At 57.6% G+C, this 27,632-nt stretch overlaps 1 protein-coding gene across 4 annotated transcripts; it reads right to left on the bottom strand.

Annotated features, from left to right (window-relative positions):
- Positions 1-4,663: 4,663 nt before the first annotated feature.
- RHCG (Rh family C glycoprotein) lies at positions 4,664-26,683 on the bottom strand. Of its 4 annotated transcripts, XM_070617705.1 has the most exons (12): positions 26,248-26,627; positions 20,202-20,328; positions 18,702-18,888; positions 15,022-15,172; positions 11,585-11,732; positions 10,410-10,576; positions 9,215-9,352; positions 8,893-9,029; positions 8,471-8,586; positions 8,218-8,291; positions 5,902-5,991; positions 4,664-5,084 (listed from the first exon to the last, which is right to left on the bottom strand). In XM_070617705.1, exons 3-11 carry the CDS (start codon positions 18,866-18,868, stop codon positions 5,926-5,928), a joined length of 1,164 nt encoding a protein of 387 aa, XP_070473806.1. In that variant the 5' UTR covers positions 18,869-18,888; positions 20,202-20,328; positions 26,248-26,627; the 3' UTR covers positions 4,664-5,084; positions 5,902-5,925. The 4 variants fall into 4 exon arrangements, with proteins under 4 accessions (XP_070473806.1, XP_008537141.1, XP_070473796.1 ...); XM_008538919.2 differs by lacking the exon at positions 20,202-20,328 and having other exon boundaries at positions 26,248-26,683; XM_070617695.1 differs by lacking the exons at positions 8,218-8,291; positions 8,471-8,586 and having other exon boundaries at positions 26,248-26,589.
- Positions 26,684-27,632: the final 949 nt, after the last annotated feature.

Here is a 27,632-nt window from a genome sequence, read left to right as displayed (position 1 = left end):
CTAGGCTCGCCTCCTCAGCAGGGCTGTGGAACGCGTGCGGTTGAGGGTCTGGGGCCTCCCTGCGCCCCTGCCTCCCACCTGCCCAGGGGAGGTCAGATGGTAACTGCCCGTGACCTGGATTTGCCCTCGGAAGAATTTCCGGCCATTATCCCAAGCAGGCATGAACATGGACTCTGGCCTTTTCTCCCAGTTAGCTGGAGGGGCTGAGAGGGGCTGAGCGGTGGCTGTGGACCCTGCCCTGGATCTCTCTCTCCCGCCCTCACGCCCAGGGCCCCCTGCACCCCAGCCTCCTGCCAGCTCTCGACAGGGCAGATCCAAGTCATCCCAAATGGAACAGGAAGGAGGCATGGGGAGGGGCAGTGGGCGTCGGGCAGTGGCCCTGTGAGCATCTGCGGGGAGGAGCTCCTTACATTCAGAGGGACACTGACAAGCCAGGTGGCTCCCTCGGGGAGTGGCCAGGGTGGACAGGATCCCATCATATGAGAAACAGGTGTTGGGGTGGCACACCCAAGGGAGCTGGGAGGGGTCCTCAGGTACTGAGGGGGCCCAGAGGGCAGGGGACTGTGGCGGCATGGGCCCTGCCCAGAGACGCCAGCTGTGTCTGCGCTGATGACAACACCTCCTAACGTCCACCCTGGCTCCTGAGCAATGTGTCCAATGCCCGCAGCTCTGTGCTGAGTGTGCCAGCGCTAAGGGTCCCCAAGATCACGCCCTTCCCGGGTCAGCCTTGGGCCTCCACGTCCTCCATGCCTCGTACAGAACCGGGGGACTGTCAGTTCCCTTTCGCTACTTAAAGCAAGGAAGGAGCACCCCGTGGTGGGGTGGGGCAGGGGGCTGAGGGACCAGATAGAGCCGGCTTCACGTTTCTGCTCCTCACCTACTGGCTGTGTGGCCTTGGGCAAGTCACGTAGCCTCTCTGAGCCTCAGTTTCTCTGTCTGTGAAATGGGAAGCCCTGTGCCTGCCTCCCTGGATGCTGTCAGGCTCAGTGAACCGTGTGTGCAAACTATGGCATGGCAGCTGGCGCCTGCATAGATGCTCAGGAAACTGGTAAGAACTTTCTTGGGCCTCCACACATCCCTGAGTCTGTGCACGCTGGGACACCCCCTGCAGGACCCCGTCTCTCTGGCACCTCCCACGTCCTGAGCTGCTCCCAAACTGCTCAAGCCTCAGCCTGGCCCACAAGAGACCAGGCGTGAGGACAGGGCTGCCTAGCTTCACCCTGAAGGAACCTGGAGGCCACCGCTCCTGTCCTCTCTGGGGGCCTCACCTCCTTCCCCATCCTTCATCCTGACGGGCCCAGAAGGACATCCCAGAGCATAACTCATGCTGGAAGTTTCTGGAATCCATGGAAAAAAGCCCCACACTGGTGGGGAAGAGTTCCCCAGGCCTGGGTGCCCCCCACCCCCGGGTCCGCCCACTCCCTCCAGAAGGGTCCAGGTACCTCCTGTTTTCCCAGCCAGGAGGCCACTGGTTCCCACATTACCACATGAATGGGGCACAAGTCCCCTGCCCACTCGAGCAGACAGTTTGGCTAGCAAATTGACATAATTACGGAGACGGAGGGAAGAAAGCCGCCCCCACCGGGCCCCCCAGCAGGCGGCTCCCGGAGGCCTCCTCCGGCTTTGTGGGCCGGCTCACGGCTGATTAGAAACCTTGTGGCCTTTTCAAGAGCCCTAAGTGATTGGCCCCCTTAATCTGATTACAGTTGGCAGAGCCCCTCCAGCCGCCTCTGAAGGGCCGTTCTCAAGCACCCTGCTCGATGGTGCGTGCGCACGCACACACACACACACACACACACAAGCTCGGTCAGGCCTGCTGGCAGGGCCTCTGCCTCCCCTCACCAGGCCTCGTTTGCTCCATCAGGGACATCTGAGCTGTCCAGGCTGGCCCTAAACTTCAGCCACACGGGGACTGATGCACCCCTAACACCCTGGGTCACCTCTCTAGAATGTCCCACACAGACACATGGCCCAGGCCAGGGGCGCACGGGAACACTGGCACCCTGTCCGTCCTCAGAGTGGCCACCCTGAGCAGCCAGGACCAGGCCACCCGACGCCGTCCAGGGCAGCGCTCTCCCCACGGCTGCTGTATTCCCAGGGCTCCCGGGGCTGCAGCTCTGGGGGGTTGCGGCCCAGCAGGCAGCCTGGACACCCCTCAGGCCCAGGCTGCTCGGCCACCCACCTGGGAACTCAGCCTGCAGGGCCGCCGTCAATGACCTCGGCTCCCAACTCCACTTGGTAGCTCTTAATCCCCGGGCCCAGCCACAATGGCTCCTTTTTCCATCCTTGCTTCCAGCCCTCACAGGCCCCAGCCTTGCCTCCCACCCCAAGGGCGCCCTCCTGGGCAGCCGCTCAGGGTGAGGGTGGGGTGGGGGACAAAGCTGGGGCCGAGGAAGAAGGGACAGAAGGGGACAGAAGAGAGGGCTCTGGCCTTGTTAGTTAACTGCCTCCCACCCCCACCCCGCCCTGGGAGGGGGGGGTGCGGGGGCGGGGATGTGGGATGAGCCCTCTAGAGTGACCCCAGTCTGCCACACCCCATCCCAGAGGCCCCTCAGCCTGAGGCGGTGAGAAGGGCGTCCTCCGCTTAGGAACCCCACTCTTCTCAGACAGTCCTGAAGACTGCCATCTCTGGGCTGGGCCAGGAGCCAGAGAGCAAGAACATGGAACCCAGGTCCAGACACCGGGATTAGGGCCCTGGGCTCCCGTCTGGCCCTAGCACCGCCCGTAATAACACGGTGACCCTAGCGGATTACTCAGCCTCCCTGGGCCTCAGTCTCCCCACCTGTGAGATGGATGTGATACAGGCACGTTCTTTCAGGGGTGCTGGGAGGATAAACAATACAGGGCGGGCAGGGCACTCAGCAAGGTGCCCACACAGAGGTGACACTCAGTACACGGCTGCTGTCACCATCTGAGTCAAGAACAGAGGCGACTGGGGGTACAGCCATTAAAAGCACAGTTGGGGGACAGTCTCTGGGGTTGCCCCTGCCCCTGCTGGACCCCCCTGGCTCTCAGGGCTCCCCAAGGAACTTCATGTTGTGCGGCATCTTCCAGGACAAGTCTCCCAGTTGTCGACATTTTTAAGACAGCATCCCTGATCATGTGACCCAGAGCTAGTCTCGGCAATGGGGACCCAACCTAGGTCTCTCCCCCACCAAGGCCTGGGCGTGGTCTCCCCCGAGCAGCCTGGACATTTCCCTGAGGCAGAGCTGCCTGACCCCTGCTCTCCTGCCCTCCTGGAACAGGCCCCAGGTCATGCAACCCTGGGCGGGGGCCTCCCAGACCCCGCACAGCCCGGTCCTCCGCGGGGCCCAGTACTTTGGCGGGACAGCGAGGACCTCCCGCAGCCCGCAGCCCGCAGCCCGCAGCCCGCATCCCACATCCCGCACCCAGCGCCCACAGCCCAACCCGGGCGCCCCGCGGGGTGGGCGTGCCGGCTGGGCGGGGCCGGCTCCGGGAGGGAGGCTGGGGCGCCGATCAGCTGGAATCAAAGCTGCCGCTCCGCTCCCCGCCACGCCGCACCCCTGCCGAGCGCAGCGCACCTCCTCCTTTGTCACAATGTTTTTCAATCCGGGGAACCAAACTGTCCAATTAGAGCCGGGGTCTCCGGCTTCCATCTTTGCCGACGTTTAATTAACATGCTCCTCTTGGCAGCTGCTGACAAGTTCCAGAAACAGGTTGTAAAGGGCTTTTGTCTTTACCCAGCATGGAAAATGAGGGGTGTTACATCGCGGGAACATGAATAGGTTGCATATCAGCTCCCTCCTCTCCGCCTCCTCCCCCATCCGCCGACAAGGGGAAGGACGGCCTGAGTGAGTGCCTATGTACGTGTGAATTGTGAGGGGGCGCGAGGGCGAATTTGGAGGCAGGAGAGACCCTCTCCCCCCCTTCCCCTTTCCCCCCTGGAGTCTTTGCTCCACAAAGAATCTGGATTCCGCTTCTTATTCTCCAGCGGGCACACTTTTGCCTCACTTCTCTTTTAGACATACCAAACCTTGCCATCTTGCTTCCCATCCCTGGGTTTCTGCCTTTGTCATCCTTCTGGTAAAATTCAGCCTCCAAAACCCTGCTCCAGTGGCCCACTCTGGGGAGCCACCTGGGTGTTGAATGCCTGTCAGAGTTCAGGGTGATGTTGGGTGTCAGATCGGTTCCCCAGCTAAACTGGGAGCCCCCTGAGGGCAGGAACGGTGTGTTAGTCTGCCTGGGGGGCGGGGGGTGGGCCTCAATCAGTGACAGCAGACCTAAACTACTGAAACCTGCCCCCACTGTGGAAGGAGAGCAGGGAGGGAGGAGGGAAGGGTTGGGGGAGGGGGAGTGGCCCCAAAGAGCCCTCCCTCCCTACTCCCCCAGGGGCCCTTAAGAAGGGGCAGGGTCATGTGGAGGCACAGTAGGCACGGTCCACATGGGTGGGTTTCTGGGACGGTTGATGTGAAGGAAGGAGGGGCTTTGGGGAAAGACCCCATCCCCAAAGCGGAGCCCTGCCAGGGGGGCCCCAGCTGGGGCAGGCTCCAGCACCCCTAATTGCTCCTCTTCAGCCCGGGATGATTTTCCTCGCAGTGCGTGTGGCCGCTTGGGGTGGGAGGTCAGGACTGGGGCAGGAGGCCAGGTCCCTTGGGTCCTTTTCTCCCTCAAACTGGCCCTGTTGGAGTATTCACACCCATTCTACCAAGGGCACCAAGAACATTTATTCATGGAGGCCGCCATCTGCATGGCACAGGGAGGTGGGGGGTCCAGGGAGCAGTGAAGGTGCAGGTAAGGGCGGGCGGGGAGTGGGAGAGCCCAGCAGCGGGGGGCTGGCAGCTCAGTTGCCTCTGAGGAGGGCCTGGGTCCACCCCCAGCCCCAGCCCCAGCCCTGCCTGCTTTTCTCAGGATGTGACCACCAAGACCCCAGCGGCAGGCTTCCTGCGGCCAGAACCTGGAGGACACTTGCTTTGTCTCCAGCTCCTCCTTCTCCACTCTCAGGCAGGCCCCCTGGAGGAGGGGAAGGCAGGGTGGAGACGCCCCAGGGCCAGGACACCAAGGAGGGTGCTGCTTGCCTCGCTCCTGTGTTCCCAGCTCGGCAGCACCAGCTGCTTCTGCGGAGCCTGCTGTAAGAAAGCCGAGAGCAGCGGGTCACAGCCTCACTCTTCTCTTTCCTTACATCCCAGTATCTCCTCCTGCCACTCATGCGCCTTCTGCCCTATGCACGGCTCTTTCCCAGCTCCAAGAGGGCAAATAAAGACAATAAGAGCAAAGGTAATGACCTGGAAAGACCCAGTTCCTCCACCGGCCAGCTGTGTGGCCTTGAAGAACCTGAACCTCTCTGAGCCTTAATTTCCTCATTTGCTAAAAAGAGAGGTAATTGCACCTGGTAGAGGGGTAGATGCAAGAGGCCTGGGAAAGGGCTTGGCGCCTTCCACAGAGGGGAAAAGGAAATGTTAGCTGATGGATGGAAGGAAGAAGAGAGGGAAGGAAGGACAGAGGGGAGGGAGGGAGGGAAGCAGATTCTCGCCTGAGTCGATCAATTGAATAGCGCCAGGCCTGTCATCTCCACTTTCATAAATGAGGAAATTGAGGCTCAGTCTCTGGGGCGAAGAGACCCTCCAAGTCCCTCACGCAGTAAGCAAAGCAGGAAAGCCAAGCGCGCACCCAGGTCACCTTCCTTCCGGATGCTCCTTCCCGCCCAGAGCGCCTGCTGCATATTCCTGTGTCTGTCCATGTGCACGTGGTCCGGCTCTGAGTGCCTCCCCCACCAACCCCAGCGTGCCCACTGCACTCCAGGCAGGAGGGGTGGAAGCTCCGCTCTTCACTTCTTGAGGCTTTCATTTTGCCTCTTTGCTGGTGGCATCTGATTTTCAGAGCTGGGCCCCCACTGGACAACCTGCCCATCGTCCCTCACTGCCAAGCCAAGCCCACACTCACCTGTGTCTCCCCTGCCCTGGGAGCTTAAGGTTCTGGGGGTCTGAGGGTGGTGTGCTCAGGACGGAGGGCAGTCCTCTCGTGTTCAGGCACCTGCAGAGAGAGGAGGCCGCTGGGAGGGTGGTGCCTCAGACCGGGCAGGTGTGTCTGGTGGAGCTAGAGCAACCTGGGCAAGTCAGGAGCGGGCAATGGTGTGTGGCGGGCGCCACCTCGTGGTCACTGTGCAGATCGCACGCCGCGGAGCAGGGCCGCCCTCCATGCACGTGTTGTTCCCCTACGTCAGGTTAGCCACTGTCCAGGGTGCTGGGGCCCCGCGAGGACGACACGGAGTCCTCGCCCCCCTAGAGCCATGGGAAGGAGTTCAAGGGAAACGCACAGTAACAACGAGAGTTGTAAACGCACACAAGAGGCTGACGACCCAACCCGGGGGGACTCGGGCTGTGCCTAACCAACTTCTGAAAGATGAGTGGTAGCGCGCCAGGTGAGAGGCAGCGTGGCAAGCTCCCTGAACTCAGGCAGGTGCACAGGTGAGGGAGGGGGAGGCGCAGGGGAGGCCGGAAGGGGATCAGTAGGTGGAGTGCGGTCGGGGCGCATCAGCCCTGCCTTGGCTTCGAGGCTTAGATTTGATCCTAAAGATCATCTGTGGTCCTCATCTGTGGTCCTGGGGAAACTCTGTCTCACCCCCGGCCTCTGGGAAGCCACCTCATCTTCCAGATAAACCACCCAGAGGCCAGGGGACATGGGGACGGCCTGATGGTGGCGTGGTGGAATTATACTACTGGAAGCCGAGTACGGCTGAAGGGTATACAGCAGAGGGGAGGTGTGAACTTCGAATAAATTATAAGATCAAAACAGAACCCAGAGGGAGCTTCTACATATGGGAATTGGTAACATTTTTTAGTTTATTTCTTTAGTATTGAATGCATGTGGTTTCTAATTGTGGTGTCTAAAATAGTTTAAGTTCTGACTTGAAATGCAGAACGAAAATAACTGCGCTGCTAAAAAAAGAAAGTTTATTAGGAGTGTAATAACACGGAACACTGCTTAGGGTAGAGAGAGAAAGCACAGGACACCAGATCGGGTGTGTAATGTCATCTCAGCTGTGTAAGAAAAAGCTATGCGGACTTAAAGAGCAGAGACTGAAAAGATATACACTAAAATGTTAACAGTGCTTGAATTAGGGTGATGGAATTTCTATTTTTCTCTCCTTCCAGATTTTCTTTAATGAGCTTCTATTCTTTTTATAATTAAAAAAATAATTTAAAGAGAGTGAATTTAAAAGGCTTATTAGTTACGTACTTTAAATTGGTTTATAGTGGATATTACTTAAAATTACCTTGAAAACTCCTGGTATGGTTTTAAAACTACGGAGCCAAAGGGAAGGCAATCATGGGCGGACCTGTGTCTCAGGGGCCACAGATACAGGCTGGGTCCTCGCCCTCGTCATGAGGGGAAGGTACAGGGGGCAAGAAGGACCCTCGGCATCTGCCATCGTCTAATGCCGATAAACACCTCCAATAATGATTCGTGGGGAGGAAGGCCTGCCTAGGTCACAGAAAGCTTCTAGAACAGTGTTTCTCAAGTTGGGTTTTTGGACTGATGCTCCTCTAGATGCTGAAAGTAGTGGATGTCACAGAACTCAGGTTCTGCGCCAGAGCCACCTGGGTGCTTGGCCCCAGGCGGAGCCCCAGGCCCTGCTGAAGCAGACTTTCTGAGCAGGCGCCTGGGAAGCTGCATTTTCACAGGGTCTCCAGGTGGCTCTTACGGAGACTGAAGCTGAGCACTGCACTGTGATTCTTAACCGAGGCTGTATATTAGGTTCACCTGGGGAGCTTTAAGTGAAACCCTAATATACAGGCCCTATGCCACAGACCAATTAACTCGAGGCTTTGGGGGCGGAGGCCTGGGGCTAGAAGGCTTTTAAACCCCCAGGTGGTTCGAGTGTGCATGGAAGGGCTGGAAACCGCTGGTCTCGGGCAGTGGTTCATGGACGTGTGAATCACATGGGGGCTTTGAGAACAGAGGGCTGGGCCCCACCCCCTGAGCTGTAGATGCAGCGGGTCTGTGTGGGGCTCAAGAATGTGTGTTTCTAACAAGGTCCCAGGTGATGCTGATGCTGTTGGGGACCACACTTTGGGACTCTAGACCACAGCCTTCAACCCCCAGCAGGCACAGCCTCTGGATAAAAGAGCGGGATGACGCAGGCTTTGTCCCCAACCCTCAGCTCCGACTCCCAGGCCCCAGCCCAGCTGACGTGGGCAGGGTCCGGGGAGGGTGGCCGCAGCTGCCGTTGTGCAGGGGGATGAGCCGAGGACTCACCTCCCAGTAGACTGCATCATCAAAGCAGCTCTGGTCGGGGGCTTGGCCCCAGAATGGAAGTTTCAAAATGAGGCCTAAAGAAAGTGGGAGGTCACCAGAGGTCAGGAACTCCTTCCTCTGCCAACCCAGCCCTTTCCCTCCGCTGGGAACATCCCCCCATCCCACAGTCACGGGGCGGAGATGGGGTTCCTGAGAGCTCTGGGCTGGCCTCTGCTGTGCCCCCACCTTCTCTGGACCAGCCACCTCCACTCACCCACGATGATGCCGCCCACCAGGGCCATGGCCAGGGAGATGAAGAGGCCGGCAGCCTGGAGGTTGGCCTGCATGCTGGAGTCCAATTTTGACCTCAAACCAAAGGCCTGGATAAGCCTGGGGTGGAGACAGGGGCAGGTCAGGACCCCAGACAGAGGCCAATTAGCCATTGCTGCCACCCCACAAATGTGAATGGGCACCAAGGCTCAGTAAATCCTGGTCCTCACACTTCCCATCTGCAAAATGGGGGCGCCAGACAGATCAAATGGTCTCTACGACTCTTGTGGAAGGAGGGAGGCCCATGAAACAGTGATCCAGACTGAGGAAGGAAGGGGGTGGAGACATAACCTTGGACCCCAGAGGAACAGCAGGAAGGACTGGAGAAGGAAGGAGGGAGCCCCACCTGCACGCTCTCATACATACCCTTCCTCTCCATACACGGCACTGTTGGCAAAGGCTGCCGTCACGGCACCGGTGATGCCGCCTATGATGCCGGGAATGCCATGCAGGTTGTGAATGCCGCATGTGTCCTGGATCCGCAGCCGGGACTCCAGGAATGGCTGGAGAGGGGAGTGGGGTGCTGCTCAGCCCAGGGCCTGTGGCAGCGGCCCCACGAGGCCAGGATTCTGGAGGCCCCAAATACACAGACCCAGGATTTTCCAGCCCCATCCCCCTCCCGAGGGACCCCTAGGAATACAGACACCCAGCACTCTCCAGCCCCCAGCCCCTCGCCTGGGGCTCTCACCTTCAGGTACACAAAACCCAGGGTGGAGATGATGCCGCTGCTGAAGCCGACAATGAGGGAGCCGTAAGGCATGAGCATCATCTCGGCTGCAGTGCCCACGGCCACCCCTCCCGCGAGCGTGGCGTTCTGGATGTGCACCTGGGCCGGGCAGGCAGAGCAAGCAGGAATTCAGTCCTCCCCTATAGCGTGGGCCTGGAGGAGCTGACGCCCTGGGAGCCAGGGGTGGCTCGAGTGCACTCAGCAAGCCAGGAGCCTGCAGAAGCTCCAGCCGGGGCCCGGGCTTGGGACGGCCGCCCCTGTGTGCTCTGCACATGTGCACCCACACCAGGAGTTGGCATCCTCCGTGCACACAAATCAGTGTACTTGTGTCCGTGCCGGTGAGCCCTGTCTGTGTGTCTGCACGTTCCCTTTATATCCGGGAGCCACACATACCTGTGTGCCTGGGTTCGCGTGTCTGACATTCTCTACATGCATGGATGCCAACGTCACGCACCTGTGGGGACTGTGTATATGTCCACACCCGTGTCAGAGGCTGTGGGCTTGCAGGATGCCAGCTGACTGGCTCTGGGGGTCTGCGCTCGTCAGGCGCTTGTCAGGCACTCCACGGGGAGCCCAGGAGGTAAGGACAGGTCCCTTCCCGTGTTTGCAGGTGAGGAGATTGAGGGGCAGGGAGGTTAAATGACTTGTGGAAGAGCACACAGCCAGTGAGAGGCAGAAAGAGGTCTGGATCCAGGTCTGCGGGGAGCCACAGCCCTGACCTGGACCCTGTCCCATGTTCCTCCCTGCGTGTGGGTGTCAGATGCACACAGGTGTGCCCATGTCAGTGTGTCTGGTTCTCCTCCCCCCGGGTGCCTGAGCCCCACCTCCCTGCTCAGTGACTGTCCACTGCCTCCAGGGCTCCCGGCAGTGTCTCAGCACAGATGCTGTCAACACCGCGGGCTCTGGGGGGAGAACGAGGAGGAGCAGCCAGGTGGTCCAGAGCCGCGGGCATAGCAGAGCCTCCAGGAAGCTGGCTCCGGGCTCTGCCTAAATTGGCTATGCAGTCTGGACAGACCACTTCTCCCCAAGCCTCAGTTTCTTCATCCACAAGATGGGTGCGACAGTCCTCATGCTGCCCACCTCACAGAGCTGTTGGCAGGGCCTGGTGCTCAGCGCCCCTCCCCGCAAGACTCCCCACTGCTCCCCCACTACTCACCATGTCCAGCTTGCCCTTCTTGTGCAGGGCGCTGGACAGTGCCACCGAGGTGAGCACGCAGGCGGCCAAGGAGCAGTAGGTGTTGATGGCAGCGCGGTGCTGGGCGTCCCCGTGGCTGGACACAGCTGAGTTGAAGCTGGGCCAGTATATCCACAGGAAAAGGGTGCCTGGCCGGACCAGATAGGGCCAGTGGACCCGGGACAAGAGGCATCAGTTAGAGGGCCCTACAGAGCTCAGAGCCATCCTGTCCCTTAGCGCCACAGATGGCAGATGACTCCCACGCCAGCTGTTTCCCACTCCGGAGCTTTATGCATCTGGGGGCTCTTCCCAGAAGGCCGTCCCTGCCTTACTCCCCACCTAGCTCTCCGGGAAGTCCACCCTGAGCCTGTAACCGGGCTCCATGCACCCCCTGCTCCCACAGCACCATGGGACAATCTTTTTCTCCACTATAGGGAGACCATCCAGAGGCATTGGCATCTCTCCCATGACACTGAGGAGCTCCTTGAAGGCAGGGCTGGGATTTAAGAGACCAGAGAGGGTGGTTGACATGTGTTCTCTGGAATAAGTGGACACAGGAAGTCGCCTTGCCCCAGCCCAGGGATGGAGGGACGGTTCCTGGTTACCACTGTGTCTGCCCTGGGGCATCCTACGGAAAACACAGGGTGAGTGACCCACTTCTTCCAGCCCCACGGGGAAAGGGGACAAGGATCCTAGAAGAATCTACAGGCAACCTCCCTCTGCCCTCTCCACAAAAGGAACTGGCAGCCACACACCAGACCACATGGGGATCAGCTGTGATCATGGCAGCCTGGACTCCTCATGGCATCCCTCAGCCATTATGGTGGTCCTCAGCCATCATGGCAGCCCTCAGCCATCATGGTGGTCCTCACCCCTCATGGTGGTCCTCGCCCATCATGGCAGCCCTCAGCCATCATGGTGGTCCTCACCCATCATGGTGGTCCTTACCCATCATGGCAGCCCTCAGCCATGATGGTGGCCATCAGCCATCATGGTGGTCCTCAGCCATGATGGCGGCCCTCAGCCATCATGGCAGCCCTCAGTCATGATGGCGGCCATCAGCCATCATGGTGGTCCTCACCCATCATGGCAGCCCTCACCCATCATGGCAGCCCTCAGACATCATGGTGGCCCTCAATCATTATGGCAGCTCTCACCAATCATGGCAAAGAGGTCCGAGTGATACACAGGGCTCTGCGGCTGCTTGCTATGGTGTAGGTTGGGTCGGTAGAGGATCCAGCTCACTGTGAGCCCAAAGTAAGCGCCGAATGTGTGGATGGTCATGGAGCCCCCTGCATCCTTCACCTGGGGTACAAGGGGCCTGTCAGGCTCTGACACCTTCTCTCCCTCCCCCACACACAGACAGAGGCCCAGCTGTGTCTGACTCTGTGAGCCGCAGGATGGAGCCCAGGGCCCCCGCAGAGCAATCTACTGGGGAGGAGAGAAAGAGGGGGTCCCTGAACCCAGGCTGTAAGCCTGTCAACCAAATGCCAGGACATCTCCATCAGCGAGTGCGATTGGGCCCCGATGGCAAATGCCAGGCTTGGTGAGGGACTTGCTCAGCTGGAAGAGGTGAAGCCCAGCTGGAACCCAGGGCAACCTCCTATCTAGTTTGTCAGCCACTAGCTCCCACTTTGTCTTAATTCCTCGGGACTCCCTCCTTCCCTCTGGGCCTGCCCCTCTCCACATTTCCTTCTAGACAACCACTCCTGGCCCGCCACCACCCCATCCAGGCTGCATGACCCATCTCCCCTGCCTCCTGTCACACTCCTTGCCCTCCAACCTCCCACCTAACCTCCCACCGTCCACCCCATCCCCAGCCTCCTCTTGCCTGCCTCCCAAAGTCAGAGCAGGCAGAGTTGGTCCCCTCCCAATCTGTCCCTTCCTGCCCTACCCACCTCCATGCCTCTGGACTTCTTTAGGTCAAGTTCTTCATTTACAAAGTGGGGAGATGGCCGGGACTCAGCAGGGCTGTCTCGAGGATTAAGCTAGACACCTTGTGTAAACACTCTACGGCTGCTGGACTGATTGAGCCTTCCTCCCCTGCCCCCACCTGCCCTCCCTCAGCCTCCTCTTCCTCCCCGCTCAGAACCAATCTCAGAGGAAATGCCAATCAGAATCATAGGCTCGCTCCTTCATTTTGGATGGGAAAACCCAACCAGAGAGGTAAATGTGTCATCAAAGGTCATAGAGCCAGTTGTGGAGTTGCTGACAGAGCTGGGTTTCCTGACCCCCAGCCTGGTGGGTGCCTCTCCTAGCTGTGTGACCTTGGGTGAGCCCCTTAACCTCTCTGAGCCCCAGCTTTCTCATCTGTAAAATGGGGTAATAATTGTGCCTATCTCAGAGATGAGGGTTAAATGGGATATCCCATGTGAAGCAGTCAGAGCAGGGGCCAGCCGAAGACAAGGGCTCCTTACATGTCGCCAGTGACTGTTGTGTTTAAACTTGGCTAAAGAGAGGCGGAAGGGCTGTCACGCACTAGAAGACTTTCTGGAGCAGATCATGGAAGGTTCTCGACGGCCTGAGGAGCCTTCCCTGCTCTCCACTCACCCAAGATGCTACCATCAGCCTATGCCAGCTCACACCCACAGGCCCCAGCGCCTGCCCCTCGCCCCGCCCAGCTCCTTCCTCCCCCTCGCCTCGCACCCCAGCCAGTCTCTGAGGCTTGTCCAGAGTCTCCTGAATCACCCACTGTCTTCTCTTCGTGCTCGCCCAGTCCCGGTCCCAGCCTCTTTCCTGGGCTCCCTGCCTCCAATCGTTCTCACCGCAGCCAAAGTGACATTTCCATGGCGTGTGTCCGACCATGCCACTCCACTGACTGACACCTTCCGTGCTCCCCACTGCCCTCAGGATAACGTGAGACCACGCCCGACACGGCCCCAGGAGTCTTGATGGCTGGTGCTCCTCCCCCACCCTCCCTACCCCTCCAAGTCCCCTCTCAGCACAGCCCGCCCCCCAGCCAGCCCCAAGCTCCTGAGACCTCTCACTGAGGCTCTCGCCCAGGCCTCTGCCCTGCTGTTCCCTCTGCCTTGAATGCCCTTGCTCACTCCTTCGCCTGGTTATCTCCCACCTGACTTCGAGCGTTGATACCTCTTCCTCCAAGAAGCCCCCTGACCTGGTTCGGGCACCCTCCTCTAGGCCACCTCGCCCTTGAGCTCACTCCTGATCATACTGTGTGGTCACTGCCTGTTGACTTGCTGGCTCCCTCACTAGACTGTGAGCTCCTTGGGGTCTAAGGGTGAGTCCTGCTCACCTCTGTAACCCAGCGCCTGCAGCGTTGCCCGACACGGAGTCAGACTCCAAAATTCAGGCACTTGACAAATATTTACGGAGCGCTTATTAGGCACTGACCTAGGTGCTGGGGATAGAGATGGTCCAGGCAGACAAGGTTTCCTGCCCTTATTAGATAAGGAAAAATGCTGTGAAGAAAATAAACCAAGGCCGTGTGAGAGACAGTGACTGGCAGGGTGTAAGGAGAGAGCAACACTGGGTAGGGGAACCTGGGAGGGCCTCTCTGAAGAGGCAGCATTCCAGCTGAGACCTCAATAGTGAAAAGGCCTGAGGGACGAGCATTCCCGCAAAGCGAACAGCAAGTGCAAAGGCCCTGAGGTGGGCCGAGCTTGGTGTGTTTGAGGAGCCAACAGCAGGGTATGATCACAGCACAGAAAGATCGGGAGAGAGTAGACGAAAAGCTTGGCGAGAAAGGCTGGGGCCAGAACATGTAGGGCCTTGTAACAAGTGTAGGTTCTATTCTAAGTGAAATAAAAAAAAAAATCCACTGGAGGGTTTTAATCAAGGGAATGGTCTTATATGCATGAATAACAGACCACCATGGCTGCTGGTGGCCATTGACCTGAGAAGGTGCCTGGGGTAGGGATGAAGGGGGGACAATGAGCCAGGAGGAGATACAGTGGCTTGGACCAGTCTGGTGGCTAAAAAAATGACAAAAGGAATAACTGAATGTAGGGTGTCCTAAATAAAGCCCTGGGGAGAGGTTCCAGGCAGAATCCAAATGTAGAGGAGTTGGGGGCTCAGAAATGGGTGGAGTCCCTGAACGACCCCCTCCCCTGCTAAGGTACCAAAGAGGTTTCTGAGCTAGACTCAAAGGTGCCCCTTACCTAGGCCACTGAACTGGCTAACCCCAAGGGGCATCATTTCTGCCATAGTCCATGTGAATGGCACCACTGTGCAGTGCACGATCTGCGCAGCTGTACATGGCAACCTTGGGATCCTTCCTTACAGATGTACCCCCTCAATACACTGGGTACTTTTCTTGGCAGGGCAATCTGGGAATGTGGTGTATGTGCAGGACATCCCGCGCTTTCATCTGATGTGCAGGAAAGAGAAAGGAGGAGAAAGCCAACATCTGAGGAACCACTGCTCTGCCCAGGTGCTGAGTGCTTTGCTAGGTGGCCTATGATCCCTGCCCAATATATGTCATCACTCCCACTTTAGAGATGAGGAAACTGAGGCTCAGGAGGTCCAGTGACTTGCCATGGTTGAATTGAATCCAGCTGGCGTGTCTCCCCAGCCCTCTCTATCTCTGTCCCCCCGTGTCCCCTCCAGCACTATGCCCATCCTGAGCCCTGCTCACCTCCAGCAGGCTGAGGAGAATGAACTCGTTCCCCGAGAAGAGGGTCACTTGGAAAAGTGTCATGATGAGCAGCTGGATAGGGCTGACCTTGCCCAGCAAGGCCCCAAAGGCCACACAGACGGAGCCCACGCAGAAGTCGGCATTGATGAGGCTGTGGGGAGACAGGGCGGGCAGAGGAGGGGCTGAGGCAATGGCAGGAAGGGGCGCTCCAAGCCCTGGCTTTGAATCTGGGCTCGGTCATCTGTGGGTCTGGGCTTGTGGCTTAACCTCTCTGAGCCTCACTTTCATCCTCTGTGATAAAGGGCGCGTAACATCTTAGAGCTGCTCTAAGAATTAAAAGAAAGAATAGGTGCAGTGTCCACACAGCAGTGGCGCCTACTAAAGGCCACACCCTTCTTTGCAGCTCCCACCCCAGGCCCCCTCTCCTTACGGGCAGCTGGTGCTCAAGGCACCCAAGGGGTCTGGCTGCTGTTGTTGAACACACCCCATATTTGGGGCCTTGCCCTGGTCCTCCATCTTCTGCCTACCCTCCCAGAACCTCCCCTCACTGCCTCCTCTTCCAGGCAGCCTTCTTAGATTCCTCCAGCCAGATGTGGTGTCTGCCTCCAGACCCTTAGCTCTCCCTCTACAGACACCCCTCCTGCTGGCATCCTGGGCCTTGCTAGAGTTTGAGCTATTGTGACCTCCTCTTCCTGGGACAGAGGGTCTGTGTCCAGGGAAGAGAGAGAGGCCTTCCTGTAGGAGATGGGGAACTGGGGGCTGGGTGGAAGGAGGGGCAGGAAAGCCAACGGAGAGAATGGAGGCAGAGGAGCACACAGGCCCTCCTTAAGTCTGGACTCTGAAAGCCCAGCCAGGTAGCAGAGGGAGGATGGGGAGGCAGACAGCCAGGTGGACATTCTGTGGATGAAGCAGCCCCTGGTTCCATCTACATGCCCACTTTGCCTAACCCAGGCCTCCTTGTGCCCTGCCAGCAGCAAAGTAGTCCTGGATCCCAGGGCAGACCTCAGTGTGGCTCTCCGAGTCAAGAGAGTTGTTCATCGGGGAAGGTTTAGGGCCAGTAGGGGCAGTCACATGCAGAGGAGCCCCTCCCCCATGTGCAGGGCTCTGTGTGTGTGTGTGTGTGTGTGTGTGAATCATGAGCTGAGAAGTGAGAAGCGAGCTGATTGTAGGGCCAGGATGTGGAATGGGGACAGGGCACTGCTCTGTTAGGGTCCCTCCCAAGACAGAGGATGGTCACTGGAATGTCCGCTTCCCTACGGGCCTCATTCACTGAGGTGTGCCCAGAGCCTAGTGCAGGGCCTGGCTGATGAATGATGTTGGTTGTCAAGGGCCAGGCCCTGAGATGCCTGCTGGGCGCTGCACATGCCCTCCTGTACCACACCTGGACCCTATGGGACAGGCGCTGTTATTAGCTACATCCCATGGGTGGAAAATGGAGGCTCAGAGGCTGAGTTCTTTTCCTGAGGTCCCAAGGCTGCAGCCAGCAGACCCACCTGACAGAGGCGACCATTAGCAAGGAGTGAGAGAGCCAAGAGCTCACTCCTTGGGCCATCAGCACCTGGGAGATGGAGATCTGGACGCCACAGCCCAGGAGGGCCCCAGGAGGCTCGGGCAGGGCCTGCAGGGGGTACCACCCTGGAGTGGCAGGTGCCACCTGGAGGACTCCTCAGCAGGGACAGGATGGAAGCCGGGAGGAGGGTCCCCAAAGTCAGGTCTGGGGACAACACGCTCATCTCAGCCCTGAGCACCGGACGGAAATCAGCTCCAGCTCAGTGGCTAAAAATCAAACCCCTGAAAGCCAATTTGCCCAAACTCGGTTTGTCAAGTGACCAGCTTGCTAAGTAACTGTTTCACCGAAAACCTAACTCACAAAGTTCACAATGATCCCCTTTGAAGATTTTTAAACGTTGTGTACCTTTGATTTTCATTTAGCCATGGAGCTATCTTGCCACAGCAGCCAAACAAAAACATTATGGATATTGTCATGCTCTGGGTATATGTCCTTGGGAATGAGAATTTCCTGTGTATTTTGCACCGCAGGGTGATACACATGTCAAGGATTTTAGATACAAAAAGACTGATTTATTTGTTCCAACGCATTTTCCATCTGGTCAACTCTCTCCTGCTTCTCTTAATTCATGGATTCATTAACTGGCTTGAGTGCATTAATATTTTGCAAATATTTGGCATATGTTTTACATTTCAGACGCCTGGCCTATGACACCTGACTGGTGCCCTATATCTGACAGCAAGGATTTACGCTTTAAATGTGGTTTTATACCAATTTGCCTCTAAACTCTTTCTCTGGACTTGGTTTTCGAGCGGGCTAATGAATGTTCATTTTCACACACCAAGGACAACTTTCTCAAATTAAAAAAATTTTTTCTTTAGCCCAAATTGTCATATGTCTACAGAAATTGAAGACAGCCTAAACTGGACTTACAGAAGAACCTCCAATAAACCAAAACTTGACTAAACTGGGAAAAATTCTCCCAAAGGCTGTCGATTCTGTCCTGTGCAACACGAATTGGTGTAGGTTTCCTAAGTTGCCATGGCCTAGACTGTTTGATAAATGAGCCATTCAGTGAGGTGGCTGCTTGGCAGGTTGGTTTGAGCAAGTTGGCTTTGGGCAAACTGATTTTATAAGCTGGTGGTGGTGTTGGGGGAGGCACACACTGAGGGTGAGACCCCCTCAGCCAGAGGGAGGGGCTGGGTTTCCTGAGGGAGAGGCCGCTGGTGTTCACTGGACCAAAGGGTTATCACGGAGAAAAGTGATGAGAAGGATGGAGGTGAGAAGAGAGCGGGAGAGGGTGCCCCCTTGGAGGCTGAGGCACGGAAGGGCTTCATCCCGAAGGCTCCGCACCCACACCTGCCTCACATCTCTGTCCCGTGCCTGCGCCCCGGGTGGGGACACTGGCCAGGCGGGGAGAGGCACCTCCCTCGACTGGATTCCCCCATTCGATGTTCCCTCCAGACCAACTCCTGAGGCTGGCTGGGGCAGCCGCGCTGTCTCCGGGTCCCCCACCCCAGGTCCCGGGGACTGCGGTCTCTCAGGGCCATTTTGATGTGCCAGGGTGGAGGCCCGGCCGACCCCTGGAAGGAAGTCCGGCCTCGCATTCCTGCAGCCTCGTCTGAGAGGGAGGGAGACCCTCCCTCCTTCAGTACCTGGACACCATCAGAACTTCTACCCTGCAGACTGGCTGATCGGGAAGCAGTGTCTGTGTGTGTGTCTGTGTGCGGTGTTTGCCGCAGGCCCCAAGCAGACAGGTTGGAGGACTAGGAGCCGGCTCACAGTCCCAAGCCCCTGGACCCGCCCCCTCACCCGCCGGGCCCCGCCTGGTGCGCCCCGCCCCGGGTCCCCGCCCCAGGCCCCGCCCCCTCATCCGCCAGGCCCCGCCCAGTGCACCCCGCCCTCTCATGATCCAGGCCCCGCCCAGAGCGCTCCGCGCCCCCCCCCCAGGCCCCGCCCCATCACCCGCCAGGCCGCGCCCGGCTCAGTGTGCCATGCCCCTCCACTCCACCAAAGGTCGGTCCCCTCAGCCGTAGGGCCCGGTCCAGTGACCCCCGCTCCCCAGGTTCCCGACCCGGGCCCCGCCCCCTCTCGTTCCGGGTCCCGCCCAGTGCGCCCCGCCCCTCACCCGCGGGGCCCGGGGCCCGGCCCCCGCCCGCGCCGCGCTCACTTCTCCACTCCTATGAGAATGTAGCCTTCCCTGTAGCAGTGCAACCAGCCCTGCAGGAGCAGCGCCCACTGGATGCCGAAGGCTGCCAGCAGGAAGTTGAAGCCCACGCCGCTGTAGCCGTAGCGCTGCAGGAAGGTCATGAGGAAGCCGAAGCCCACGAAGATCATCACGTGCACATCCTGGAAGCCTGCAGGGAGAGCGCAGCGGAGGGTCTCGGCGGTCTGGCGAAGGCCCACCATAGCCCTGGGTCTGGGCCAGCGAGGCCCGGAGCAGCGCCTGTGTCTTCCCTGCCACTGGGCGGGCCCAGGCAGCCTCCCCAAGCCCCGTCCCCCCATCTGCGCATCTGGATCCTGGTAATGAATGGCTCCGCTGCCGGTGGAGCAGCCTCTACCCCCGTCTTGTCATAAGAGCCTCTAGAAGGGGCTGAGCTGGGGGCCCCCAGATGAGCCCCTACTGTAGACCACTTACACCACTGGGTTATAATGCCGAGAAATGCCTGAGCGCTCCCCCTCAGGAGATGACAGCTCTCACTCTCCACCCTCACCTGGGGTGGAGGTGGGCAGCTGGGCACTTGAAATGGAGGCTGGCCTGTAGATTACACCCAGAGTCTAGGGTCTGGAGCTCCGACCCTCTGGGCCTTACCCCCACAACTCTATTCCTTTACAATGGAGAGGTCAGTCTCATCTGGCCCGGGAGTCCCCTGACTGGCCAGGCACATCAGATCATCACCTGCAGGAAGGTCTCCACATTGCACCCCCACTCGCAGCAAGTACACTTTCCAGCATCACTGAGACCTGAATCCGTACCTCAGTTCCTCTATCTGCTGGGCAGGTAACTCTGAAAAATAACTGAACATCCTTGGGTCCTATACCACCTTCTTCCACGACTCTTCATTGCGAGTGTTGCAGAGATTAGATGCAGATGAGTATGTAAAGCACCTACCCAGTATCCATCCCATAAGAGGTGCTCGAAATGGGCGTTTCATTATTTATTGTTACTTTATTATTATTTGTTGTTACTCAGGCATAGTCTAATTCTGAGTTCTGACCCAGCTCTTCTACCAACTCACAGTGTGGCCCTGATGAGCCACTTCCCCTCTCAGAGCCTCAGTTTTCTCGATAAAACTAAAGGGATGGATTAGCATGATCTTAACTGTCCTCCCAGTGCTAACACTGCATGGTTCTCAATTACCAGAAAGTGACAGAAGGCAAAGAGCTTTGAGAAGCAAAGACAGTACACAGTTACCAAAGTATGAGACACTGAAAGGAATTGCAGGTATCACAGGACACAAGGGCAAGATCGAAGGGCTCCCAGTGGCCAACTCAGGGACAATTTGAGCACCAAAATAATTATGTCCTATAATGAATTAAAACCACTAAAAAATAGGAACTCAGAATAGGTAAATAAATAGATGAGATAGTAGTGAGGGCTCCTGTTTACAACACGACGCTTAAGGCCCGACTTTTAGTTGTGGAATGAGTACTCAAATTAGAGAATCACCATTTTCACAGTAAAGATCCCATCAGTGGATGCTAAATCCAGCAGAAAATTTTGATGAAGAGCAGGACATTTGCATTGTCTTAAGGAATCTCCGCATACACTGCTTTTCTCCTCCCTCCCTGGATTCCTGAAAAATATCAACGGCATAAAAGACAAAGGCTGCAGAAATGTTCTGGGTTAAAAGAGCCTGAGGAGACAGACCAGCTAATCCCATACCTACTTCTAGCCTGGGTCCTTGGCTGGGGGGGTGGGAGGAGCACTATGAAGGTCGTTATTGGGCCACTCGACAAAATTAGATAGAAACAGTCTATTTGTTCACTTTGGTGTTCCCCAGGAATACCTGAGTGCCCGGGGAGCCTCAATCAATATTGGTGAATGAATGATCGATTACTGGGACCTCAGTAGCACCCAGGGATGCTGGCTGAGCACCAGGCAAGGAGGCCCAGGTGAGGTGGATTTCATGGTCAGGTGAGGCTGCAGCCCCTCTCCAGCCTAATGGCTCCTACCCACAGGGTGGATAGGCCCTGGTGCGCACTGCAGCCTGGCCACAGGTCTGGGGGCAGTGATGCTCATGCTACAGCGGCCCTGGCCTCGCCCGCTCTCATCTGTGCCCCTGCAGGCTTCTCTGAGGGCCAGGCCACAGCCACCTGGAGGAGGCTTAGTGGGGCTGGCACCCTACAGGGTCAGGGGGTGTACGAGCCAGTGCAGAGAGCTGTGGGTCTCGCCCCAGCATGGTGCTCTGACCTTCTGTCTGGAGGAGACCTGTGTGACACACAAACAAACAGCGGCTCGGCCCAGGTGTCATAACGTGAAACAGCTCAGTTCACATATTATCGTGTTTCCTGGTTTATCACGCTTTCAACTGCTGTAGGGGAAAAGAAGCCAACGGATGTGAAGCACCAGACACGGTATTATGGTTATTTTTGGGAAGAAGTGACGAGTGACAGACTGGAGGAGAGGTGTAAAAGATAGGCAGGCGACATATTCAGACTACAATCCCAGAAGCAGGGAGGGGAGCTGGAAGGACGGCAAGGCTGTTGAGAAACACAGAGAAGTAGGAAGAGTTGCCAGGATGGGAGGGAGGTGCGGGTGTAGTGCTGGCCAGGGGGGTTTGAGATGACCACGGGGCGAGGGGTGGTGGTGAAGGCTGGCAGGGCAGTGTGGGAGCAATGGGGCCTGGTGGGGCGGGTTGCAGCTGGCCTCTGAGATGGGGCAGGCCCGAAGTTCGAGCTGTGAGTCAGAATGTGGGCACCATGAGTGGGAGACAGCAGCAGAGAATGGCTTGCCTTGGAGCGAGCAGACCAGACAGGGAAGGCGTTGGCAGGGAGGGAGGTGGGAGGAACCCCTAGGAAAAAGCAGCAGGTGGTGGCCTTTCAAAGAGAGGGGTGTCCACTGGGGAGGAACCATGCAGGTAGGGGCGGAGCTGAAGAGGACTGTGGCGGGGTGGGGGTATTTGCAGTGTCAGGGCTGGCTTCCTCCCTGCCCTCCCCCATCTCACCAGTTCGGTCCTGCTCCCTGCCTCCAAGGGTGCCTCATCTCTCTGCTGGGCCCTCTCCGGGGGTGTCTCTTCCTTCTCCCCCTCCTTCAGGCACGCAGACGTCGGCATCCCTCCCCATGGGCACCTCCCCATTCATCCTCTCACTCCCTTTCTCCTTATCTCCCAAACTGGTCCTAATTTAGAACCCAACGTACCAGTTTATTAATTTATGTTTCATAGTTTGGTGCTACCTACAACACTTTTAATAGTAATGGTTTGAAGGTCCAGACTGCATGGCCTTCAGCAAGGACAGAACCTCCCTGATCTGTAGTTTCTTTTCTATGAAATGGGGGATTGTCACAGTGCTCAGAGAGTGCTCGCCCCAGACGTTTGTGGTGGCAGCCAACGTCCTGGGCTTAGGCCTGGCTCTGGGCAATTGCTCAATCACATTAGCCACGGTTTCTCTTTTTCTCTTCCAAGGCTGACCAGGTGCTTTGCACTGGGTTGGTGACAGGCTGAGGGCCAGTGGAAGCTGCTGAGACGCTTCCCCACTCCCTGCTCTCTCTCTGGCCTGAGATGACTCAAGAACCTGCTCTCTCAACCTGGGGGTTCCAGGGGTGTAGCTGGCACACTGGCTTGCAGCCATGAGACTGCCACAAGGGGGCACCAGTACACAGCTGTTCTCACTCCCCCTTCTCCACCGCCACCCCCATCCCCTCCTAGCTCGCTCCTCTACCCAGGATGGGTCCCTGCTGGAGCTGAGTTTCTGACATCTGAGGACAAAGTTTCCCAGCCTATGGGCCACGGCACTCCCTCCCCTTCACTGTGTCCGCACAGAAAGAGGGGTCCTGCAGTGGCCTGCATACGGCCCCTTCCCAGCCTCTAGTGGCCAGTCCAGTCTGAACTATTCTTTGAGGCCTGCTGGCCAGTCCCTCAGTTCCCCAAGGCTCTGCGTGCCCCCCTCCCATGCCTCAGAGCCGACCGCAGAACCACACCATCACCGCAAAATCTCGGCAGATGGCCAGGGAGTGGCAATGCCATGGGGGTTGGGAAAGCCAGCGGGCTATGGCGTGGGAGGGCTTGGCCTGTCCCCGCCTGTGCCATTGACTGGCTGAAAGTGTCATGCAAACCTCTAACCTCCACTTCCTGCACCACAAAATGGAAATGAATAGATGCCCTGCCCCACAGGGCATGCAGAAAGCACTGTGTAAGCGGGGCAAGCACAAAGGGACTCAAATGCGATAATAGTTCCAACTGATATTCAAGGAGACATTCCTTGGCCACGTCTCTAAAGGGCTGCTGAGCCTCCACTTAAATACCTTTAGCGACGGGGTGCTCACTCCCCACTGAGGAAGCCTGATACCAGTGTTTATTGCCCTCTCACTTCATGCCACGAGATGTGCCCTACCAGTCGCCTGCCACCTTCAGCCTTCCTGGAGATCCTGTGCATTAAATGACATCCCCACTTTACAGATGGGCATGCTGAGGCCCAGCGTGGTGAGGGAGACGGCTCACTCTGTTTGGTGATGGACCCAGATCGGTTTAATTCCAAAGTCAACCGCCCGGTTACCCTGCCCTCCGCTTGTTGGGAAAGCTCCTGCTTTATGAAGCGGAGCCGAAGCCAAGGCTCAGGTCTCCAGGGGTGCAGGGCGAGCCTTGGCTTCATGAAACAGCCCTTCAGGTGTGTAAACCACGGCCTCCCCTGCCCTGGGTCATCTCCTGGAATGTGTCCCGCTCCTTCTCGACCATGTCATCCTAGGAAGCTTGAGGAACCGTGGCTCTGACGGCTCCTCCTTGGGCCAGCCTCCTCCAGACACTGCTGGTGGCCACTCAGGCCCCGGAGCAGCAGCCCATGAGGAAGCTTCGTGTTCAGGAGCTAGGCCTCCCAGGGCACTGTCTGAGCGGGTCCAGCTCTGCCTGCTAGCTGCCAAGGGGCCCATGCCCAGGGAGCTGTCCTCAGGCCCTCCAGAGCCAGCTGGAGCTGGACTCCTCTGGAAACCAGAGATGCCCAGTGGGTTCCACTCATCCCCAGGGCAGGAATGAGGCCCACACAGGTGTTGATGGCCTGCAGCCAAGAACCCAGAAAGTACCACAAGGGCCAGCCCTCACCCCACCCCCTGGGAATTGCCTTGCTGCCCAGGAACCCAGGCGTGGGCCCCACCTGGGCCATGTGCCCCCTACTCCCAACCACGGCCACCGTGATCTAGTGGGCCTCAAAAGGGCGGGTTAGGGCAAGAGGAGAGGGGAGACTAGAGGGAGGAGAGTGGTCCAGGAGTGAGGGCTCAGAGCCCTCCGGGGCTCCTACACTGGCTCTCTGGTTTCCTAGTTGAGTGACCTTGGCAAGATACTGTCCCTCTGTGGCCTTGGTTCCCTCATCTGTAGAATGGGAGTCCTAACCATGCCTTCCTCATGGGGCGGTGGTGATGATTAAGGCAGAGAGCATGCACTCGTGGCGAGTGGTGGCCACTGCTTCCTGTTCTTGCCAAGGAATCCTGAGGCCCAGCCTCTCTCCCTCCCCTCCACTCCTCTCTGCCACTTCCTGCTCAGATGCCCAAGAGCCCAGCCCTCACAGGAAACGGCAGGAGGAACTCAAGTCCCTCCTTGATGGCGGGGGCTGTCACCCCCTCTTAGCAACCCCTCTCCAATGCCTTTCACAAGCCCTACCCTTGGGCCCCACGGAGCCCCGCAGCCCACCTCCCAGCATGCTCTTTCGGGGGCTCCCCGCTGTCCTGTTTCTCCCCTCCTCACCACCCCACTGCTTTCCAGGAAGGATCACAGAGCCCCTCTGCCCAAAGCACTTGGCCCCACTGAGGCCGGGTGTGTGGGGGCACACCTCTCTGCTCTCAATGAGTCTGGGAGCCCCTTGGGGCCGGAGACCCAGGATATTCAACTTGTTTGTCCAAAGTGGCCATAAGCCCTGGTTTGCTGGGACAGTCATGGCTCTGCCTGTGTCCTAGCACAGCTCTCCCACCCCTCGCGCTCAAAAGTGTCATTTGGTTGATAAATTATATGTCACCCTATAGATCAGTGATTGTTGAGTGAATAAATGAAGGTGGAGCATGAAAGGTGAGTGTGGAGGGAGTGGGTTGGAGCCAGGGAGACATGAGGACTGCACCCCTCACTGGTAAGGTTCTGTAGCCCCTCTTATAGGGTCTTGTGGCCTCCCACTGCCCAGACATGTCGAGGACCTCATGCTTTACTGGGGGGCTGGCTCTACAGCCAGGAGATAAACGAGAGCCGGAGGGAGGAACGGAACAGACAGAGGAGGGTGTCCAGCTTGCCTGCCTCAGTCTCCCACCAAGGAGCATAAAGGTGGCAACGTGAAGGGTAGATTTGGAGTCTAAATTCCAAGGCCACAGCTGTTACGATCTCTTAAAACATGGCCCTGAGTAGAGCCCAGTAAAGGTTGTGGTCTCACCAGCACAGGGCACACCCCTCTTCTGTCACCTCCCTTCCCCTAGGCTCCATATTTCTATTAATCCGGCCTGTGACTGTGCTAGCTTTTTTGTAGCCACTTAATATGGCTGGCTCCCACTAAGCCTGTAACCCCACTTCTTTTCTCATGCAGGCTCACATCCTGAATGTGTGCAGTTATTTATTTGGCTCTAAGTAAAATGCTATTTCTGGAGGTAAAGAATCCCATTACTGAGGGTATACAAGCCATGGAGGGAACACCAGTTTGGTATAGGCTGTTGGAGGTGAGCATTAGGGTCCCTTCCAGAACTAATGGTCCACGGCTACATGAGCACCAAGAGTTAGAACGACTGTCATTGGCTGCTAGTAGATGGCGTGGAAAACCAGAAAGCACAAGGGCGTGGGAGGAGTCCTGGGCTAGGGGTCCCAGGGGTGGGCCAATCCAAGTGACCTTGGGCCAGTTCTCCCCACTCCTGAGTCCTGGGCATCTGTTTCCTGAACATCGGGTTTCAGGGAGGTTGACATTTGCCTAAGGCCACCCCACTGTGGCCATGATAGAAGTGAGGTCCGGTGATTCCACGGCCACAGTACTGCCGGTACCAGCTAATTCAGGGGGGCTTTGTGTCCCTCTCTGAGCCAAAAGAGGGTAGGGCCATGGTCCCACCCACCTCTCCCTGCAGCAGGGCTGGTGGCCAACGACCTGTCTCTGCAGCCCTTGACATCGGACCTACCCCCTTACAAGCATAGTTGGACAAGCGACCAGGGTCATCCTCTGGTTGGTGACCGAGATGGGACTGGGGTCTTATGAGGACATCAAGGAGGGCTCTCTCACGGGGAGGCTGGGGGCCTCTGAGGGTGCCTGGACGGAGCTGACCCCGGTTGAGTTTTCCCCATCACTTTTTCAGGGAAAAAGGAGCTAGTGCACACCCGGCCGCATCTCCAGCGCGATCTCCGGAGGCTGGCGGGCGCCCCTCGCGGGGAGCCTGGTGGGCGGGGCAGGGGGCTGCGGGCAGCATCGCCTCCTCATGCGCCCCTCCCGGCCAGCCAGTTGTTCCCGAGCAGCAGGCTGCGGAGGTGCGGCCAGGCGGGGCCCTGGGGCAGGTGGGGACCGGCTCGGCTACACCTCAGGTGGGCCCACAGCGTGGCAGCACTTACTCGGGTAGCGATAGTAGAATTCGTTTTCCAGGTCGCTGGAGATGTTACCGGCCAGCTTTTCGTCCATCCAGTGGGCGTCGGCATCGGGGTCGTAGCGCACGAAGATGCAGAAGAGGACCACCAGGGCCACCTCCAGGAGCAGGCAGGTGACCGGCAGCCGCCAGCGCAGATTGGTGTTCCAGACCATGGTGCGGGGGGCGCCTGGCGGGGCAGGCAGCGGGCAGTTCAGCTGCTCGGAGGCGGGAGAGGCTTAAAAGACCCGGGCAGGGGCGGGGCGGGGCGGGGTGGCCGCGTCGGGCTGGGCAACAGCTGACCCGGTGTCGCCCGCGCGCACGCCCAACCGGCGAGGGGACCCGAGGCCCGGGGCTCGCCCGCCACCCGAGGGCCCCGCAGTCCCCCGCGGTGGGGCGGGGGGCCAGCGGCAGGGGCAGGGGCCGAGAGGGCGGTGGGCAGGGGTCCAGGCGCCGTTGACCTCGGTGGATCCCATCCATCCGGGGCGGCACTGCCTTTCCCCTTTGGGGACAGAGAAAGCAAAAGCCGGATCATTTGCTTCCCACCGAGATAAAAATGAAGGAATTCCCAAATGTAAATCATCGTCATCATCATCACCATCGTCATCATCATTGTCATCATCAGTCCTTTCTTTTTCTGACTACGAAATTCACCAAGGGTTCATGAAAAGCCAGGAAAGTCTGAGAAACTGTCACAGACCAGAGAAGCCTGAAGAGGTGTGACAACTCAGTGCCGTGTGGTACCTGGGACTGGATCCTGGAACAGAAAGAGGATATTAATGGAGAAACTGGTGAAATCCAAATGAAGTCTGAAGTGGAGTTGATAGCGATGGACCCACGTGGGCTTCTCAGTTCTGACAAATGTACCCTGGTCATGGACGATGTGAACAGCAGGGGAGACTGAGTCAGGAGTGTGCAGGAGCTCTGGAACTCTCCGTACTGTCTCTACCACTTTTCTGTAAATCTGAAATTATTCCCAAAGAAAAGGGTGCCAAGAAAAAAAAATATATATATATATATATAAAGGATTGTAAGAACCGTTTTTTTCCCCACGAGTTCATTGAGCTATGATCAAGAATTATCTGTTGGTTAATATGTATGCTTTTCACATGAATTGACCATAGAATTTAAGTTAAATCTACACTTAGTCTGTATTTTGCCAAAATAAATTTGATTTTCTAATTTTCTTTTAAAAAAAGGTAATACAGTGATATTGTAGAGATTTTGGAAAATACAGAAAAGCACAAAGAAGAAACTAAAAACCACCTGTAATCTCATCACCTAAAGGCAACATTAATATGAGAGAGAGATTCATACTATAATACTGATATATAGCCTGCTTTCTTCATTTAATGTTTTGTAAACATCTTTCCA

Source organism: Equus przewalskii, chromosome 1, assembly GCF_037783145.1.
Source record: "Equus przewalskii isolate Varuska chromosome 1, EquPr2, whole genome shotgun sequence".
Lineage (NCBI taxonomy): Eukaryota > Metazoa > Chordata > Mammalia > Perissodactyla > Equidae > Equus > Equus przewalskii.
Note: the sequence above shows the minus strand (reverse complement) of the source record. Positions and strands in the feature narration are given on the sequence as shown.